The 19,833-nt window shown below is 42.2% G+C and overlaps 1 protein-coding gene across 2 annotated transcripts in view; it reads right to left on the reverse strand.

Moving 5' to 3' along the window:
- Window positions 1–2,955: 2,955 nt before the first annotated feature.
- Paip2b (poly(A) binding protein interacting protein 2B) overlaps window positions 2,956–19,833 on the reverse strand; it is a 29,257-nt gene continuing 12,379 nt past the window's right edge. For both annotated transcript variants that reach the window (XM_034512275.1, XM_076939990.1), the window contains exons 3-5: window positions 10,551–10,698; window positions 6,675–6,851; window positions 2,956–5,808 (exon numbers count right to left, since the gene is read on the reverse strand). In XM_034512275.1, the coding sequence (XP_034368166.1) occupies window positions 5,752–5,808; window positions 6,675–6,851; window positions 10,551–10,698 (382 nt within the window). In that variant the 3' untranslated portion in view covers window positions 2,956–5,751. The remainder of the gene's footprint in view (window positions 5,809–6,674; window positions 6,852–10,550; window positions 10,699–19,833) is intronic.

Here is a 19,833-nt window from a genome sequence, read left to right on the forward strand (position 1 = left end):
TTCTTCATCATTCCAAGATCCAGCTGGCAGCTGATTAACCAGGTATGGATGTACAACAATGTTAGTGTTTTAACCTCTGGGTTTGTTTTCCCTCTCTCCAACTCCTGCACAGCACACATGTCGATAAGGTAGGAAGGTGCCACCTCAGCAAGTGTGAGTTTTTAAACAGCTGCCATTTGAAGTTTTGGTGGTTTTAGGGAAACATTTTTTTTTAGGTTTTTGTTTTTTAAATTTTATGTTTGGGTGTTTTGCCTCCAAGTGTACTATGTATGTACTGAGGAACCAGAAAAAAAAAAAAATCAGATCCTCTGTCTAGGATTGGAGTTTCAGATGGTTGTAGCCTCAATGTGGGTACTAGGAATGGAGCCAGGAACCTATTAAGAGCAGCCACTCCTCTTAATTACTGAGCCATCTCTCCAGCCTTTTAAAAAAGGTTTTTAAAGTCCTGTTCCTGGAGCAACAGGAACCAAAGTCCAGAGTCTGGACCTAGGTTTACTGGAGGTGCCAGGCAGCTGGGGCATCATCAGGCTCCACTGGCCCTGCCATCTCCATTTGGCCCTCCTTCCTCCTGTGTGTGCCTCCACCACCAGCCCTCTTTCCCTCATGTGTCCAACAGAGTCTGTACAATTCTTAGTACCCATGGACATGACTAGAAAGCTCAGCACTGATTCTGGGTGGAAACAGCAGTGCTGCTGTTTGATATCCTATCCAGTTGTGCTCATTATTAAGTAGGCTGTGGGCACTGTAAAATCCTGCCTGCAGCAGACAGCACAAAGAAAGGTTCATGAGAAGTCGACAATCATAGGAATCTGCACTGGCTGAGGTTCCTAAGAGGCACAGCATCTCCTAAGTTCTGTGTGTAGAAGACTAGCCAAAGTGAAGTTGGAGAGCCATGATTAAGGGACTTTGACAAAACGTAGTATACTCAACAGGAAACTGCTCAACAGTGAAAGAACACCGCCCCCCCCCAAACCCAAACAACAATAGAAAAAAAAACCCAGCCAAATTAAGAGACCACCAAGTGTTTAACTCCACTGACATGAAACATCCAGAAAAGATGCAATAGCCAAACCAGGGCCCAGGGCCCTGCATGTGAAAAGGCTTACTGAGAAAGATGAATATGGTTGTTCCAGCACTGAAGAAAGTTCCTAAACTCAGTGACTTGAACAGTAAGTCTCATGATTTACATGGTATGCATCATTAGTGAACTACAGCTGCAGCTCGAAGCTAGCTGTGTTCTGTTTTGGAGGCCCCATTTCCACTTTTCAAGCATTAGATTATTTTTATTAACTTATAGACAGTCTCCCTATATAGACCTGGCTGGTCTGAACTCTCATGTTGGCCTCAAACTAGTGATCTGCCTGTCTCTGTCTCCCAAATCCTGGGATTAAGAATGTGTACCACCCACATCTGGCTCTTTTTTGAAGGCTCACAATCTGCAGGACAAAATTCTCCTTATGTGTGTTTGTGGAATGACACATTTATAGGAAATATATTGTATATTCAAGGGATGTAGTTTGCTGTTGGAACACTTCCTTAGCCATGCATGAAATCTTCCACTTAACCCCCAGCACTGAAATACAATTTAGTAATAGGACAATATTAAGATATTTAGGACAGCCTGGTGGTTCACACCTACAATGTCAGCACTGGAGAGGCTGAAGTAGGAGAATTGAGGTTCAAGTCTAGTCCGGACCACAGCAAGACTGACTCAAAAAAAAAAAAAAAAAAAAAAAAAAAGTATTTTTTAATAACCTTACCCAGGGTTAAGGATATTAACCTCCATGGTAGAATGCTTACCTAGCTGTGTGAGGTTCTGAGTTTGATCCTAAGAACTGCCATTTTTTTTTCTTTATGTTAAGTAGCCTAGAATGTTTATTTATTTTAAAGAAAAAAAGTTAAATTTGGGGAGAAGAGCTCAGCTCTTTATAAGTAATAAAATGAGGGAAGTTTTTACATTAAAAAAGAAAAGATATGCCGGGCAGTGGTGGTGCACACCTTTAATCCCAGCACTTGGGAGGCAGAGGCAGTCGGATTTCTGAGTTCGAGGCTAGCCTGGTCTACAGAGTGAGTTCCAGGACAGCCAGGGCTACACAGAGAAACCTTGTATCGAACTGCCCCTACCTCCAAAAAAAGAAAGAAAGAAAGATACATCTGTCCTTAAATTGCTTCCTGTTCCCCAAAGACAGGAAGTGTGACTTCTAAGCTTTGACACCCAGAAGAAAGCATTGTCTAATGTCCTAGTCCCCTAATTCCCAGGAACTGGAAACTTCTGGGTCCAGGAGTGGGTTAGGTAGTAGACAGAGGCCAGGTAGTATGCAGTCAGCTTTATTGTTTGCTTGGATAGATTCCTGCTCTGCTCCTATGACCCTTCTTCTTCTTCTTGCTTCTGTGTGGGAGGAAGAAATCTCACCTTCCAGACTGTGACTGTTGTCTGGTAATACCCTCAGAGTAGCAGGATGGGCTTTAGTAGATGCGCATGCCCACTGTTCAGCTATCTCATGACTGACCATCCTGGGGACAAGAAGTCTCAAGGCAATTGTGGACACAATTAGTCAGGGTCCCTGCTTCACATATCAGCATCCTTTCTACTCTCCTACTTAGCAAATGGGGGCCCTCCTCCCCTGTTTTCCCAGAAGAGAATGGCTGGGATGAGCCTTTCCATCAGGTAGGTATTTGTAGTCAAATTTGTCAGACCCCTGAGTTCCGATCCTTGGCATCCTATAAACCAAGACCCTTACTAAAGAGGCCTGTCCCCTCTGGCATTAGAGGACACACTGAGGCCAGGCAGTCACATGTTCACTGCCACAGTTCCAATCAAGAGGTCTACTCTGGCTTCCCCTCTTTCCTGGCTCCTTGAGGGTGCTAGTGCTAACTCAGGGCTGTTCACCTGCACCTTCGTCTCTCTATAATAAAACAAAACCTTGACATAAAAATAACATGGAAAATTCTTAATAGAGTTCACCAAAACCATTTATTTTTAATCCATGGTTAACCTTACAATCTTAATGAAGCAATCATAGGTCTTGAGACTTTGGAAACAGGAGTGCCAGCCAGTCTCAGGCCTTCACAGGCCTGGGATACAGTGTGGTATGGTGCTTACATGGCACATGTGAGACCCTGGGTTCAATACAAAAGACCCAATCTTCTCCTTAGAATATCTTCTAGCTTGTTTACATGATAACCACAAGTCAGGTACACTACAGATGGAAATTGGTCCCTGACCCTGAGCTATAGTACCAAGCAAGGCTTTGGCTACCTCAGATTTCTGATGCAGTCCAAAATTCATGAAGAGTCATTTCTCCCCCCCACCCCACCCCCCAAGTTAATAGGGTCAAATAATCACAGAACTCAGTCTCTAATAATGAATACTGAGACCAGCCAGACTAGCAACTATTTTAGAATGCTTTCTATTGTTGTATAAGAATTTACATAGCAATTTGAGTTTGAGAATTCCAAGGAAAAATACAACCCAAAACTCTTCTAATTGGGGCTGAGTCTCTAGTCAAGGGTACAATTGTGCTTTCTCACAACAATGGATAGTAAAAGAGTTGGGTCACAGGAATAAGTCATTCCATGCATTACTAAGGACCAGTTCACTGGCTGCATCCCAAGCCTACAGTCAGCACCCTGCCTCTGAGGTGGACTCAACACACCAGCCCTTGGATTCCAGGTATATCCAACAGCTACACCCCTGAAACCAGGCTAGAGAATGACATCCAAATAAGATGAGCCAACACAGCAGGAGGGAGGCAGGCCTCTTGGACCATTCCTAGTAGCTTGGCTTCCAAATAGTAAAACTTAAGGATGGAACAATGCTGCCTCAGGCTTGCACAAGCTTCCCAGACAGGTACTCAAAGGAAGGTGCACTATGCAGACAGATTCTCAAGGATCTTCCTGCAATCCTAATAAATTCTGACCTCATGGAGACTACAAGAGAAATAATCTTTTAAAATCTCCTATACATACCTTCTCTCTCCTTATTAGAGGTGACAAACCAAGCTAAAAGGTTAAGCAGGAATAAAGTCCTTCCAGAAGGAGTTCCTAGTTTCATTCTCTTGATAGAGAGGCTTTGGGAATTGATGTGTATGTCTGGCCATACAAGTTCCCTGAGCTACTCTCTATGATGTGACCTGAGTGAGAGGCCACTTTCACAAGATGCCATCCTATGAGACTCAAACAGGGAAAAGAGGGATGTCTGTGTCTAACTGTTGGGGCTGTGTTCAAATCAAGGGAGGGTTGAGAACAGCTCAAGAGTAGGACTAACCTGGCACAAGTGAGACTGGGTTCTATCCATGGCACCAAGACAAAATGGAAACTCAGCAAACCAGTTCATATGAAAAAGGGAAACTTGCAACTTTCCAGACCTCAGACTTCCTTCCAGTCTCTGCCCATACCTACATACGGATCTGATGGACTACTGGAAGCTGCATGATCTTCCCAGATCTATCATAGAGCACAGTGATAGCCACACAGAAGCACAGCACTACCAATCCCTGAAGTATGATCAGGACAGGACATTTGTTCTTTCTCCCTCAGACACTACCACCTCCACCTACTTACAGCAGCAGCTCCTGGTGCAATTCAGTTCCATAGAGCATCAGCAAAAACCCTAGTGAGTTACTGGTAGAACTAAGAGTTCACTTAGACAGGACCATGAAGAAACTAAAGAAGCTGGTCTGTGGGTGCAGTAACACCTAGTAACAGCTTCATGTACACAGAAAGCCTGATTGTTGTGTACTTGGGCAGGACCTCTCAGCAGCTTAGTTTCTGGGAATCACTCTGTAAAGCATGAGAAACACCCAAACTGAACTAAGCAGCTTGCTAGTGTCTGCAAACATGTATTTCCTTGAAGAAGGAAAAAAAAAAAAAAAAAAACCAGAAAATTTGAGAGAATTAAGATATAAGAATTGAAGGGACTTAGGAAAACAAAACTGTCCAAAAAGATTCAAGATGTAACTAACACAAGTAAAGGCCCATTTCAGACTTTGACTAATAGTGTCTTTAAAGCTGAGGGGGAAAGAAGCCAGAAGTAGCCCCATGAAGATCATGAAGGCAAAGCAACCCTGATGAGTGACAACAGCTACATACTGATGACAGGACAGCAGTCCCTAAATGACAGTCACCATCAAGCCCTGCTTTTCTAATATACAACTCACATTCATCCAAAGTTACATTCATCCAATAACTTTCAAATCTGTTTTCTCTTGAGTTGAGTTCAAGACAGGAGACAAGAGCTTTATGGGCCACTGGTATCCCAGTTCATCATGGAAAGGATGGGGATGGGAAGCTGAGTGTTATATCTGGTTTGTATCTCATGTTTTTCCCTCTTACCACCCAGCTGCAAACTCCTTAAGCTCTCCAGGAACCCTGTTCCTGGTAGGTACACAGCAGGGAAAATTATTTCTTAAATACTGATTTCCTTGGTCAGCTTATTTTGCTAAAATGCAGACAACATTCCTTAAAAGGGAAAAACAACTGCAGTTCCTTAACTCCAAAGAGCTCATCAAAAATAAAATGAATTGGAAACTGCTCTGAGCAAGTCAGCACAACAGAAGAGCCATGCTCAGGCTTGGAGAGTAGTACCTCACACATTAGTTGCTCAGAGTCACAATATCCAGTTAAACCACCTTCCCAACCCAACCCGCCCTGGCTGCACACCCTTGCCACCCCCCTTCAGCTCCGCCTTTTTGTGCATTGCTGGCCCCAGGTACGGGGACAAGACAAGTCCTTCTGGAAGCTTCCAACAGCTCAGTACTTCACTCCTGGAATAAACTCCTTGGCATCTGGATTCAGGTTACTTTTGCTCTGAAATAAGAACCAAGAAAAAACATGCCAGGCGTGGTGATAACACGCCTTTAATCACTGTACTCAGGAGGCAAAGGCAGGTGGCTCTGTGTTCTCCCTCCCCATACTAATGGTTGTCTTTCTGCTTTCATGTCATACTGCACTTTAAAACTTATTTCCAAGCTAGGAATGTAGCTCACTGACAGAGTACAAGCCTAGCATATACAAGACTCAAATCTCCAGCCCTGCAGAGAGATGAAAGCACAGGCAGAGAGAGAGAGAGGACGAAAGAGGGGGGGAAAGGGACCCAAAAAAAAAAAATTATTTTTGAAGTTCTGAGGACTGAACCCAGTGTCTGAAAGAAGAAAGAGTATTAATACCCCAGGCTATAACTGAATTGTTCTCAGAGGCTCTTCCTTCATGTGTCCCACTCCATCACAGGATATTTCCCTGAATGTATAAATGATATTCATTCCAATTAGCACTTCAAGCCACTGAACATGGTAAAAAAAAAAAAAAATACTCAAAGCTGGCTTGAATACTAGAACCTCTGTTTTCCTCATCTTTCTGTGCCCTTTGGTGCACTTGTGAACAGCCTAAGTCTTAGCCCACTGCAGGGCACAGATACAGACAGTGAAAGAGAAACACAGTATCAAGTAGTCTACTGAAGCCCAATTCAGGCGTCTAACCTTTATCCCAGTATAGAGCATCAGGTAAATGAAGGCTACAGTTTCACAGAGCTTGGGGTTCATTTAAGGGGTTGAAGGCAGGGCAACTCATAGGCTCCAGAGACTTGATGTAGGGTATAGAGCTGCACAGAGCATCTATGACTCTAAATACCATATTCTTTTCAGGATGTTACATGTGGAACTACTGAAGGCTCTTACCAAAATGTCTTCAGATTCATGACTGTCACCAACTGATAGTCCATTTAACTGCTGCTGTAAGTGTCCCACAGCCTGAGGCAGGTCTCGTGCTGGGATGAACCAGTCCTGGTCCTCTTCATCCAGCATCTCCTGGAAGCATCGGTCCAAGAAGTCTTGCTCCTGCAGCTCTTCCTCCACCTGCCAACAAAGGGGAAAGCTCAGAGATATTATCCCAGAGGATGATTCCTCCTGAGTCCTCAGCCCTTCCCTCCAGATGGGCAGGAGAGATAATGATGCTTCTAATGAATATTGTGGTTTAAATGAGAAATATTCCCAGTTGGCTCATGTTTCTGAATACTTGGTCCCTAGTTGGTGATACTGTTTAGAGACATCACAGAACCTTTATTAGGTGGAGCCTTGATGGGGAAAATATGTCACTAGAGGCAGGCTTTGAGATTTATATCCTACCCAATTTCTTGTTCTCTCTGCTTCCAATTTGTAGATAATGTGTGACCAGCCAGCTTCTTGCTCCTGATGTTAATGCTTGTTTGTTGCCATGCCTTCTCAGACATGATGGACTGACTGTATCTCCCTAAAACTGGAAGCTAAAACAAACCTTTTTCTCACACAAGTTGCTTTTAGTCATGGAATCACAGAAACCATAAAAAACCATAATCTTAGTCATAATCTTAGGCAGAAACTTCAGGTCTTTACAGATATTTATGGGACACTTTTTATTATTACATTTGATTTTGATTCTTGCTTTTATTCTCCATTTTTATGGTGGTATGGAAGAATCTTTTTATAGCTTGCATTCTTTCCTTGGTCTTGCTAAAAACATTCTTTCTAGACAGATGTTGTAGCACCTGTTATTCCAGCACTCTGGAAGCAGAGACATGTGGGTCTCTGTAAGTTCAAGGCCAGCCTAGTCTATGTTCTAGACCAGCCAGGGCTACACAGTAAGACCCTGATTTGAAAAACTAAACAAAATTCTTAAATTCCCCACTTTACAGAGAACATGCAAAAGACAAAGTATGTAATTGGTCTACAACTAGTATTCTGAAAACTTAATAAAAAACATTCGCTTCTGATTCACTTTTCTAATAATAAGAACCCAAGGCAGAAAAATACTTTCAGAATCTTAGATACAAAGGACACTTTCTGGTGCATCAGCAGAACTGTATGTCACAATATAGTAGTCTCTAAAACAAGAACACTCAATATTTAACTACTCTGCATTTCTTAAACACTGTCACAAAATGAAGCAAAGAGATTCAGGAGTTCCCAGTCCTTTGCAGGCAGTGTTTACTCAGTAGATTTCAGTGGCTTCATGGGCCACTCCACACTTGCCAAATCTCTTTTACACTTCCTGCTGGGTAATAGGTTCACAGCTCACTGCCGCCATAAGATAGATCAAAGAACAATAATAATCACTCAATTGTGAGTCACAGGTTCAGAAAAAGTCACTAATAGCAGGTTTTAAATTCTTTCTGCTGTTTTGTATTTAGACAGTTTTATATATCACAGGCTGGCCTTGAACTCTCCTATAGCTAAGGCTGGCCTTAAACTTCTGACCCTCAAAAGTGCTGGGGTCACAGGCATGTTCTATTACCCAGCTTAAGAAGAGTAAATTAATAATTGCCAAAATATTTTTAAATCTCATAAATTCTATAGTTATGAAGCTCTTAAATAATTACGATAAAGTATTTCTAAGTCATAGTTTTGTGTTTCAAATGTCTGGTATTTATTTTCTCTATCCAGTCTTTATTTTTCTCTCTCTGTGACAGGGCTGGACTAAATAACTCACTATGTATACAGCTCAGGCTGGCTACGCACTCACATCAACCCTCCTGTCTTAGGACCACAGGTATAAGCTGCCACATTTCTACTCTCCACTCTCTTACATATTCCCTTGCTCAAATATTTTACCATAGCTGTTTCATTTAGGACCTTGCCATGTAAATCTATTTCTCTTATTATAGGAGTATTCCATTCTCTTTGCTTAAAAGTTGGGAAATTAGCACTAAGAACATAAAAAAATAAATAAAAAAGAAAAACAAACAAAAGACCCTGAGTCTCAACTCTGAGGCATGAATGAATATTATGCCTGCTCTGAGTTAGTTATTAGACATGCATGGGGAAACAATAGGAGCTTAAGAAAAACAATTCCTCCAGTTAGAGAACATGAATGTAAAAGACTCCTAACACACCTGAGCAGTTTCTTCTTCCTACATTCTATGCCATGCCTCGCCAGTAACAACACCTTCGAGTTGCAGAGAATTGGTGTTTGCCTCCTGCTTAGCACAGCCGAGTCCCTTTTCTCTTTAGTATTACAATTGCTGGAGTCTGAATATAAATCATTCACAAATATAGCTAATGTGTTTCTTATAAGAATTCCCCCCTTTCCTGAGTTATCCTTCCTCTGAAATATTTTCTTATTTTGAATTGGAAGGGAAGAGTAGGTGCACATTAGTGTAGGTAAATAAGAAGGCCAGAAGAAAAGCGTCAGACACTGGAGCTGGAGTTACAGATGGTTGAGGGCTGCCATGTAGGTACTGGGAACATGCATAAGTGCATGTGAATGTATGCTTTCTGCTCCAACCAATGGCAACACTAGGATTAGGGACTATAGCTTTAAACGTTTTTATTATGTTTATTTACTTATTTATTGCAGGAGGGAGGTACACATGTGTCATCGCACATGTGGAAGTCAGATTACAACTTGTGGAGGAAGTTTGAAGTTTGTTCTCTTTTCACTGTGTGGGTCCTGGGCATTAAACTCAGGTTTGTAAGGCATGGTAGCAATTGCCTCTGTCAACTGAGTCATCTCACAGGCCCCATGAAATTTGAGTTGAATCTTAGGATAAAGAAACCGTGGCCAGGCAGTGGTGGCGCACGCCTTTAATCCCAGAACTTGGGAGGCAGAGGCAGGTGGATTTCTGAGTTCGAGGCTAGCCTGGTCTACAGAGTGAGTTTCAGGACAGCCAGGGCTATACAGAGAATCCCTGTCTCAAAAAACAAAAACAAAAACAAAAAAACAAAACAAAAAAACCAACCAACCAACCAAAACAAAACAAAAAAAAAAAAAAAAAAAAAAAGAAAAAAAAAAAAGAAAGAAAGAAACTGTGGCCTGGAAACCTCAATAAAGTATCTTCTCATCTTATGAATTTTAATATGACTTTCCAGAATGAGATACACAAGAGCAGCAAGAGCATGTCAGTCAAGTGTTGGAGTAGATAATGAGCAGGCAAGAGGGTAGGGAAGAACTGCACAGCAGCAGCAAAGACGGGGAAGGATCACCATCCTTCCTGTGAGTGAGGACCCTCCACTCCTGTGGAGTGCCTTCCACAGTCAGCTGCACTCCTTCGACTTCCACTGTGTGCATCCTTCCTAGAGGACAGCAAACGCTCTGGCTAGAGAAGCTGTTTTCTTCCTGAGTAGGTTTTCAAATATCACATATTTTATCATGAATTGTGCATTACTAATTATTTTACTCAAACTTGATTTTATAAAGAAGCACTTTTCCAGGGAAAACATTTTTAACCATATAATTTACCAAGTATTTACCACAAGCTAAATTTACACTTTTACACTGATTACATCAATGTTATCAATGGTTGGGTGGAACTGTAGGAAAGACAGACCCACAAATGGCAGAAGGGAAGAGGGAGGGAGAGACTACAGTTACTTGAGGGTTTAGGAAGATTTAGAAGGTCAAGCCCTTGGCTCAGAACCCAGAGCTATAGACTAACTTGAGTTATAAGCCTTTGGCTGCTAAGGCCTGGAACCCCTGATTCGGGACTTTATTAACACTAAAAATGCCATCCTGTACCTATAAGTACAACAAAAGATTCCAGTAGGTCACTGGGATAGTGACTGTCTTCTGCCTTTGCCTACCTGTCTGTTGAAATCCTCTTCATTTTCCATCCACATGTATTCTGCAAATGGGTTTTCCTTTTCCTCGTGTCCATTTAATCCTTGGTCTTCTTTGCATTTCACACTGGGTGATGTACTTGCCACACTAGATCCATTCATTATGGAGATTCTAAACAGATTTTTAAAAAAGAAAGAAAGAAAAAAAAAAGAACAGAGAAAATATGACTCAAACACCCAGATCCTTCCAGAAGCTTCTCAAGTTGTAGGCTGATGACTTTAATGAAAATGTTGTGTGTTGATCTGGTGCTGCTATGTAGTCAAATGCTAAATACTAGTCTGCAAGAACTGGTTGGCTTCAATGAGCAGATGTTCCTCACGGCTACCAAGTGATGCTATGTAAACCTTCCTCCCCAATTTAAAACTATTGGTTAAATTAAAGTGGCTACAGCCAATTACTGTGAAGAACAGAAAAGGCAGAGAGTCAGTTTTCGGGCTGAGGGTTGAAGGTAGGGATCGTGAGGAAGCAGGAGAAAGAAGGAGAGAGGAGAGTGAAGGAGGAAGGAGACAGAACAGCAAGTCTCCATTAGAGTGATGGACCGGGAGCTATGCCCAAGTGAAATACCTCCCCAGGATGGACTGCTGGAGCAGAAGTAACTCAAACAGGAAGTACTTCAGGAGCACTACTGGAGAATAAGTCTAGTGCTAGAAAAAATAGAGATAATTCCTCCAGTAATTATGTAATTGTGAATTGTACCGTAACATCTGTATTGGGACCTGAACCCAACTAGGGTCCTCTGCAACAGCAGCAAGTGCTCCTAACAGCTGAGCCATTGTTTCAGCCCCCTACGAATACACTGTTAATGAACAGTATAAGCTTTATTCTGAGTGTAAAGTTCTGTTTCTCTTTAAAATGAATTTATAAAAAAAATAACAGAATTCATGAGAGGTGAGGTTGGAGAGATTACAAAAGAAAAAAAAAAATCACTGTACTGCTAAGCAAAGACAAAAAGGTTCACCAGCTGCTCAGCCACCTACAGTTAAGGACAATGAGCACTGAATGCACAAGCCTTCCTAGCCCTAACTCCTGACCTGTGCAGCTACAGACAGACATTCCCCCATTCCCTTCTCCCTAGCAGGATGGCACAATGGTCTATATCAGCATGAAAACCTGTCTTGGGAACTGAGTCCAGTGTCTCTATGTGGCACAGTCCAGAAGAGTCTCTGTCCATCTTTCTGATCATCTTACTGATTTCCTTAGACTATCTGCCAGAAACGCAGCACTGCATTATTGGTTATATTCATTTGAAGTTCTTAATTTGTTGCCATCCCGGTGAGATGGCTCAGAGGGTAAAAGCACTTACTGCTAATGCTAAGCCTGATAACTGAGTTCTATTCGTGGATTCCACATGGTGGAAGGAAGACGAATAATTTTGTAAAGTTTACCCACTGAGTCACCTCACCAGCTCTTATCTATCTATCCTTATTTAAAGGCAAACATGGGTGAATTTATAGTGCAGTGGTTTGTCTCCAGCATGACAAAATTAACAAGTGAACTAAGGTTCGTATGTCTGTTAACTGTTTTCTTTGGCTTCTATATTAGTTACTTTATATACTACTAGGACCAAATACTTGAAAAAGGCAGCTTAAGGAAGGGTTTGTTTTGGCTCACAGTGTCAAAGCAATCCACCATGGGGAAGGCATGGTGACAAGTATTTGAGAAGCTATTACAATGCACTACAGTTAGGAAGCAGAGAGTAATGAATGCTAGCTGCTCAGCTTTCCTCCCTTCTTTCTTCCTCCCTTCCTCCCTTCCTCCCTCTCTTCCTCTTCTTCCTCTTCTTCCTCTTCCGCCCTCTTCCCCTCTTCTCCTCCTCCTCCTCCTCCTCCTCCTCCTCCTCCTCCTCCTCCTCCTCCTCCTCCTCCTCCTCCTCATTTAGTCCTGAATCCTAACCCATGGGATAGTGCTATGCACTTCTAATCTAGAAACTCCCTCACTGACATGCTCAGAGGTTGATCTAGATGATTCTAGCTAGATTTCACCATGTTGCAATCAATATAAACCATCACAGCAATTTTAAATTCAGTTTGGTATTTTTATATCATGTTTTTTCTATAGTTGTGACTCCTTTCTTCCTCCTCTGAGCTGCTGTGCCTCAGGAGAATTACTATTAATAGTGCTCATTGTTCCCATTCATATGCATACGTTTCCTTCTTCCAATCAGATTCTTCTCTACTTTTGAGAAACAAGACCTTGAGTGAGGACTGGCCAGGGGGTGGTAGTGCACGCCTTTAATCCCAGCACTCTGGGGGCAGAGGCAGGCAGATTTCTGAGTTCGAGGCCAGCCTGATCTACAGAGTGAGTTCAGGACAGCCAGGGCTACACAGAGAAACCCTGTTTTTTTAAAAAAAAAAAAAAAAAAAAAAAAAAAAAAGACTGTGAGGGCTGGAGAGATGGCTCAGCAGTTAAGAGTTAAGAGCATTTGCTGCTCTTTCAGAAAACCTGGGTTCACTTCCCAGCACCCACACAATGGCTTACAACCACCTGTTAACTCTCAAGTTCTAAGGGATCTGACACCCTCCTCTGGCCTCTGTGGGCACCAGCCACAGCTGTGGTGCAGACACGGATGCAGGTGAAACACTCATACGCATAAAAATCAATGTTTTTAAAAAGAAACAAAGCCAAAGTCTACACATGCTACCATTCATATGTCAACTGGCTTAGTTGGGCTTAGTCCTGCTCTCTCATCTCCACTCTACCCCGCTGGGACTCAAGTTTCCTTTAACAAATTATTCTTCTCTTGTTGCCATCTAGGCAACACACCTGAAAGTTATCTATGCTTTGAGAACACTTATGGTAGCAAAGGCTTTTACTCTTAGAACTTGGGAGGTAGAGGTAGGAGGATCAGCAGTTCAAGGTCATCTTCAGATACCTAGCAAGCTGGAGTTCATCCAGGGAAAAATCTGTCACAAACAAATCTGTGCTGGGAACTTATCTCAGTGCATACCAGGTCTTGGGTACAACCTCTAGTACTGAAAGAAGAGTAGAAAAACAGTTCACGAGTTCTAAGAGAAGTTCATATTAGGGCAGCTATGGTGCCTCATGTCTGCAATACCAGCACTCCAGAGGCTGAGGCAGGAGGCTTATTGTGAGCTTCAGGACAGATTGTGCTATAATGAGACCTTGCCCATCCCCCATGATTTCATTTTAAACAGATGTGTTAGTAGGGTATCAAGTAAGCTATATCTGTTTAGTATAGTGTAGACAGAGACAGAAGAACTCAGGTCTATTCCCAATTGCACAGGGTACCTCCGTTCCCCCAGAAGGGGAATCCAGCTCAAGACTGCTGACCCTTCCATATACAGTGTGTGAAGAAAGAAGCCTGCTTTGAATGCCAATGCACCTGTAAAATAAGGTGGCATTCCTATACAGAGACCCCACAGGGACTAGGCCTTGTTGTGCAGCAGGTTGTGCTGGGCTGTCATTCTCAAGGCCTTAGCTGGTAGCTGTTTATTCCTGTCTACCAATTTGGAAACCATCCAGAGTTCAGTTTTCTGAAACACTACCTTTATCCAAAATAAAGAAATCCTGTCCATATAATTGTAAGGATAAAACAGAAAACAGAAAGGAGCGAAAGGATAACTCTCTGGTGTAGAGCAAGATAGAACACAGTAAATTGCAGGACACACTTGTTCATGAGAGTGGGAATGGAAACCAAGCAGGACATGGGTATGTTGGCTTTTGATTTTAAGACAGGCCCATCTTAGGTCTCATCCATGGTTTCTGGCTTGCAGAACCACAGCGTTCTGGTTCACTTTTGGCTTCATATTAATAAGTGTGGAAGGCAGTCCTTTATCCTTCTCTTCATTCTCTAGTGCTGGGGATAGAACCCAGGGCCTTGCACATGTAAGCAAGCACTTTGCCACTGAGCTGCATCCCAGCCCTGGACAGTCTCTTGTACTGCTGAGATGCTTTAGACTTCAGGAATTTTCCTCTGCTCCTTTCTCCTTCCAGAAGGCCATTGAAACACATTTCTTTTCCCCTAGACAAATAATTCAAAACAAAGATATATTCTGAGCTTCCCCTATCTTTCTGCCTCAGGCTGGCCAGAAACAGACTTTCTAATCTTGTGGATTGATCATAAAACCCCATTTCAATAAAGGCCCTGCACCATAGCTGGGAAGACAGATTGTTGTGCAGAGTCCAAGAAGAATCTGGACAGACAGGCCCTGCTGGGGTTTCCTATGCAGTCTTATAGCATTAGTCCACACCCTTTCTGTCTGGTCACACTATTAGAGGGTCAGTCTCCTGTTTCAATCATGCTTTTATAATGAAGCCTTCCTTCATAAAGAACTCAAAGAAGTGGGTTTGGAGCACTTCTACACAGCTGAACACAAAAGCAGCTTGTAGAAAAGTGAACTCATGAGCTGGGAGGGGTCACTCCAGCTCCAGAAGAATGGGGATTCCTGGGGACAGGATATTTCCAACCTCATCTGGACCAATCTCTGTCTGGCAATCTGTTCCTTTGTTGTCCTCTTTATTTTGTAATAGGTGTCTCATTATGTATCCTTGGTTGGTCTAAAACCGGCTGTGTGGACCAAGCTGACCTTTACCTCACTAAGATCCTTTGCCTCTGCCTCCCAGATGCTAGGATTGCAGGCATGTAGCACCAAACCCAACAGTATTTGTTTCCTACAAAATATCCTTTAAATTAAACTTGTAAACATCAGTATTTCCCTGAGTAGTGAGCTGACCAGCAAGCTAAAACCAAGGATAGGGGTGATGGAAACTCCAAATGACAGCCACGTGGTCATAAGTTTCAAAGGTCTACAAATTTCAACTGGTATCTGAATTGAGGAAGCTTTATGTTAGGACTGAGCTTTCAATCTGTGGAACCAGATGCTATCTCTAGGTAGACAATGTCAGAATTAACTGCCCAGCTGCAGAAAAGACTGCGTAGGCACACACATTTTGAGATCACAGAAGGGATCTGTACTATAAACACACAGTAGAAGTGGAATTTTTTTTCTTTTAGTATCATCAGGTTATAGAACTGAATATAAATGTTTAGAAAAAAAAAAAAAAAGAAAACGCAGAAACAATTCTTGCAGTTCTCAGTGCTGACTTCTAAGCTGTATTTTACATTCAGCTTGCAGCTTCCACTAAGTGCAAAGTTGGTTTTTCCAAACAGCAGCAATCTGTACGGTTGTATAATACAAGCATATAACTGTACAGGCCTTAAAAACAAAGTACTATCATATCTATATCCTGACTGACTAGACATAATCCATCCAACAATATTTCATTTTTTTTTTTTTCAGAACTGGAGACTAAACCCAGGGCCTTATGTATGGTGGGTATGTCCCTTACCACAGAGCTACCAGCTGCCTTCAACTGCAATTTAAGAGGTTTCACACATCAAAAAGACCACCAGGGAGGGCCTGACTGAGGAGTAAAGCTACATTTTCTGTGTTATAGGGTAGCTGAAGAACCACCCTATTGGGTGAGTGTGAATTGGTACTTTAATGTGTCCCCTAACTTTGTTTAGTAGCTGGCTGGGAACAGGAGACTCTGCTGGAGATTGCAGCTCTTTGGGAGGCGTAGATGTTGAAATGTGGGGAAGATATGTGGTGATGTGAAGTCACTATCCTTAATATCACTGATTTCCATCCACAGCTCTTCCTCAGCTTACCACCCAGATGCTTCAACAGTGAGCTGCTTCTGGTCATTCCACTTTGTCAGTCTGCACTGTTTAACATGACCCTTTCCCACAGCAAGATACATTCTTACAAAGTCTAATGTAGTAGGGATGAAGAAAAAAATATTCCTAGAGCTGTCAGAGATAAAGAAAACAGTCAGTTTCATAAACCAGACTAAGAATCAGAGTATCTGCCATGATGTCAGCCGTGCCACAACAGAGCTGCCCTATGTGACAGTGGAGTGAGCCGATTGTGTGTAAGCTTGGAAGAGCATCTTCCCACAATCAAGCTTTGCTAAGCACAGCCTCTGCTGACAGCCTGGCTGCAACTTCACAAGACTCAGGCAGAGGACAGGATTCCTCACCGCAGAATAGATATCTGCTGTTTTAATTCTTAAGTAGCAATGTGGTAACATGTAAGTGTGAAGCAGGACAGTGCTCAAGGAGTGCTTCAAAGTTCAAACCCAACATGAGACAGATTTCGGTCTAGCCTGGTCTAGACTACAGTACAGAAATCCAAGAACAATATGTAAATTATTCTTTTAGTTTTGATGTCTTGACAAAATATTTGACAAACATCTTAGAAGAGAAAAGGTTTACTTTGGCTGATGATTTGAAGCCACTGCCAGTTGGCTTCACTATTTTTAGGCCTGTGCCACAGTAAAAACATCACAGCAGAAGGGCACAGTGGGAGAAAACTGCTCCACCTCATGGCATCAGGGACCAGAGAGAAGGCGTCTGAGGAGTACATGGATTAAAACAAACCCTTCAAAGGCATACTTCTAGTGACTGACTTCTTCAAAGTCCTTACAGCTCAATGATCAATGAAATCAACAACAGATTACTTCTCTGATGAAGTTAGTATCCTGGTGATCTAATTACCTCAATAGTGACACCAGTTGGAGACCAATTCTTCAACACATGAGCTTTTGGGAAGACACTTTACATTTAAACCACCAACAGGAAACATGTTGAAAACGGCACATGTCATTTCGGCTAAGGCTGGGAAAGCACAGTAAATTCAGGGACTGCATCCCTGTCCACAGGAGGCAGGAGCACAGAGGTTGTGTTAAGACCTGAATGATCTGAATCACTACAGTCAAGAATTTAAAACAGGGGTCTCAGTTTACAGCCTTAACGTGCTTCAGGACTCTTAATGTTTAAAAACACATGCTTTGCCAGTTCAACACTCTGAACTTGAATAACTCCCAGATCAACACATTCACACCCAAACCTAGGTGTTCTCTGAACCAAATTTAGTGTACACACACACACACACACACCTATAATGTGGAACTAGAGAATCAAACCCAAGGCATCTTGCTTGCCAGGCAAATCCTCTACTAACTGAGCACCATTCCAGGCCTTTTAGAAGCTATAATCTGCATTGTGCCCATGGTTACAATTTCTCCATAAAGAATATTCAGGATTTTTGAACGAATTATTATTAACAAAGTGTACTGAAAAGTTAATAAAAAGCAACTGTATTTTCTAACAAAATCTTGGATTTAATACCTGACATCACATAAAACAAAACTAGGGTGGTGGTATACACTGTAAATTCAGCATTCAGGAGAAAGGAGAATTAGGAGTTTAACATAATCTTTGGTTACATAGGACATGTAGCCAGCCCAGGCTGCATGTGAGCCCACGTCAAAGTGTATGTATTCGGACACGTTGGCACACTCACAAGTTTCTAGTTTAATTACTCCATTCAGGCTGGCTAGCTAAATTTTATTTTGAGTTGACATAGTGGTGTATACCTTGGGAATGGGGGCAGAGAAGGCAGATCTCTGCAAATTCAAGACTAGTCTGTTCTACATAGCAAATTCTAGGCCAGCCAGAGATACACAGTGAGACCTTGTCTGTCTGTCTCTCTGTCTGTCTGTCTGTCTCTGTCTCTCTCTCAATTTATTCCAAATATACCCCCTTAAATGACATCTTAGCAACTCAGGTCATTAACTTATTCATTCATTAAAATCTGAGTCTATTTAGGCTACTCACTGTCTTGGCAATATATACAGCTCCTGCCCTGGTGGTATGTACATTCTCTCAAGAGAGAGATTAATAATTAAAAAAAATTATGAGTCAGGTGTGGTGGCATATGCCTTAATTCCAGCACCCTGGAGGAAGAGGGAGGAAGATCATGAGTTCCAGGCCAGCCTGTAGCAAAACTGACTAAAAAAAAAAATTACTGTAGTTTGTGCCATAAAAAGAAAGATAAAGCTGGGCAGTGGTGGCGCACGCCTTTAATCCCAGCACTTGGGAGGCAGAGGCAGGTGGATTTCTGAGTTTGAGGCCAGCCTGGTCTACAGAGTGAGTTCCAGGACAGCCAAGGCTACACAGAGAAACCCCATCTCAAAAAACCAAAAAAAAAAAAAAAAAAAAAGACTATTTTAACAGTCCAGGTGAGGAAAATCTAATCTAGAGTGGGCAATTTTACTCATACCTAGGAATGTAAGTTAGTTAGTAATGAGTAGAAGCAGGGAAAAACACGTTTAATGACTCATCATGGGACTATTGGGAACTCAAAAAAGATAGCTGTGCACACAGAAGGAAGATGAGAAGAAAAGACATGACAGAAAGTAAGCGTGGCCAGAACTTACAGGATCCGAGACCACAAGAAATATCTCGAGATTTATCTTAAAACCAAAAGAAGCCATTATAAGGAATTCTCAGAAACAAAGCAAAATGGTTCAGATTCTGTTTTGCTGTGTAAAACGTGGATTAGAGCTGAGAGCACAGGATGAGCTCCATGTCACTGAGGAGACGCTAACCTGGTGCTGCTTGAGTTATAGTGATGGCAGTGAAGCAACAGACTCAAACTACTTGAGGTTTTCTGTGTTCAACTGGTTTGGGGAGTCAGGAACTGCCAAGGACCCAGGTGGATGATAATTGTTCACTGGCTACAGTACTTTGAGGAGAGCAAACCTTTCTTGGGTGTTGTTGGGGCGAGTGGCTCAGCTAAGCTCAAGTATGGACATGATAAATATGCAAGGCCTCTAAACCACTCAGGGCTGATGTTAAAGGGCTTGGCTACATGTAGCAAGAATAGAAAGAAATCTGGCTAAACACAGACAGGTGGAGTAGTCATTTATATAAAAGGTAATTAAATACACTATCAAGATAAAGAGCAAAGCAGATGGAAAGAGGACCCAGCTCTGATGTGTGCCAGGACCTGAAGGAATCAGGTGGAGGAAAACAACATGAAAATGAAGCTGAGACCAGACAAATCCAATGCACTAGGATAAGTAAGCACCTCCCCCTAACCCTCACCCAGATAAGTCCACATACTAGTCTAGAATCAGTAATTACTATCTTATTTTTAAAAAGGGACTTTGTAGATGTAATTAAATGAAGGTCCCTGAGACAAAGAAACCATCTAGAACTATCAGAGTGAACACTAATAAGTGTTCCTATAAAAGAAATACAAGGAGGGGGTGAATGCAGACAGGAAAAGGCAAGTAATGTAACCAGAAAGGCTGAGCCCAGAGTGATATCAAAAAGGGCCAATAGCCACAGAAGCTGAAAGAGGCAAGGATAGTGCCTTCCCTGGAGCCTCTGAAGGATCGTGGGCCTCAGATACATTGGTTTAGAGGACTAGGAGC

Source organism: Arvicanthis niloticus, chromosome 9, assembly GCF_011762505.2.
Source record: "Arvicanthis niloticus isolate mArvNil1 chromosome 9, mArvNil1.pat.X, whole genome shotgun sequence".
Taxonomy (NCBI): Eukaryota; Metazoa; Chordata; class Mammalia; order Rodentia; family Muridae; genus Arvicanthis; species Arvicanthis niloticus.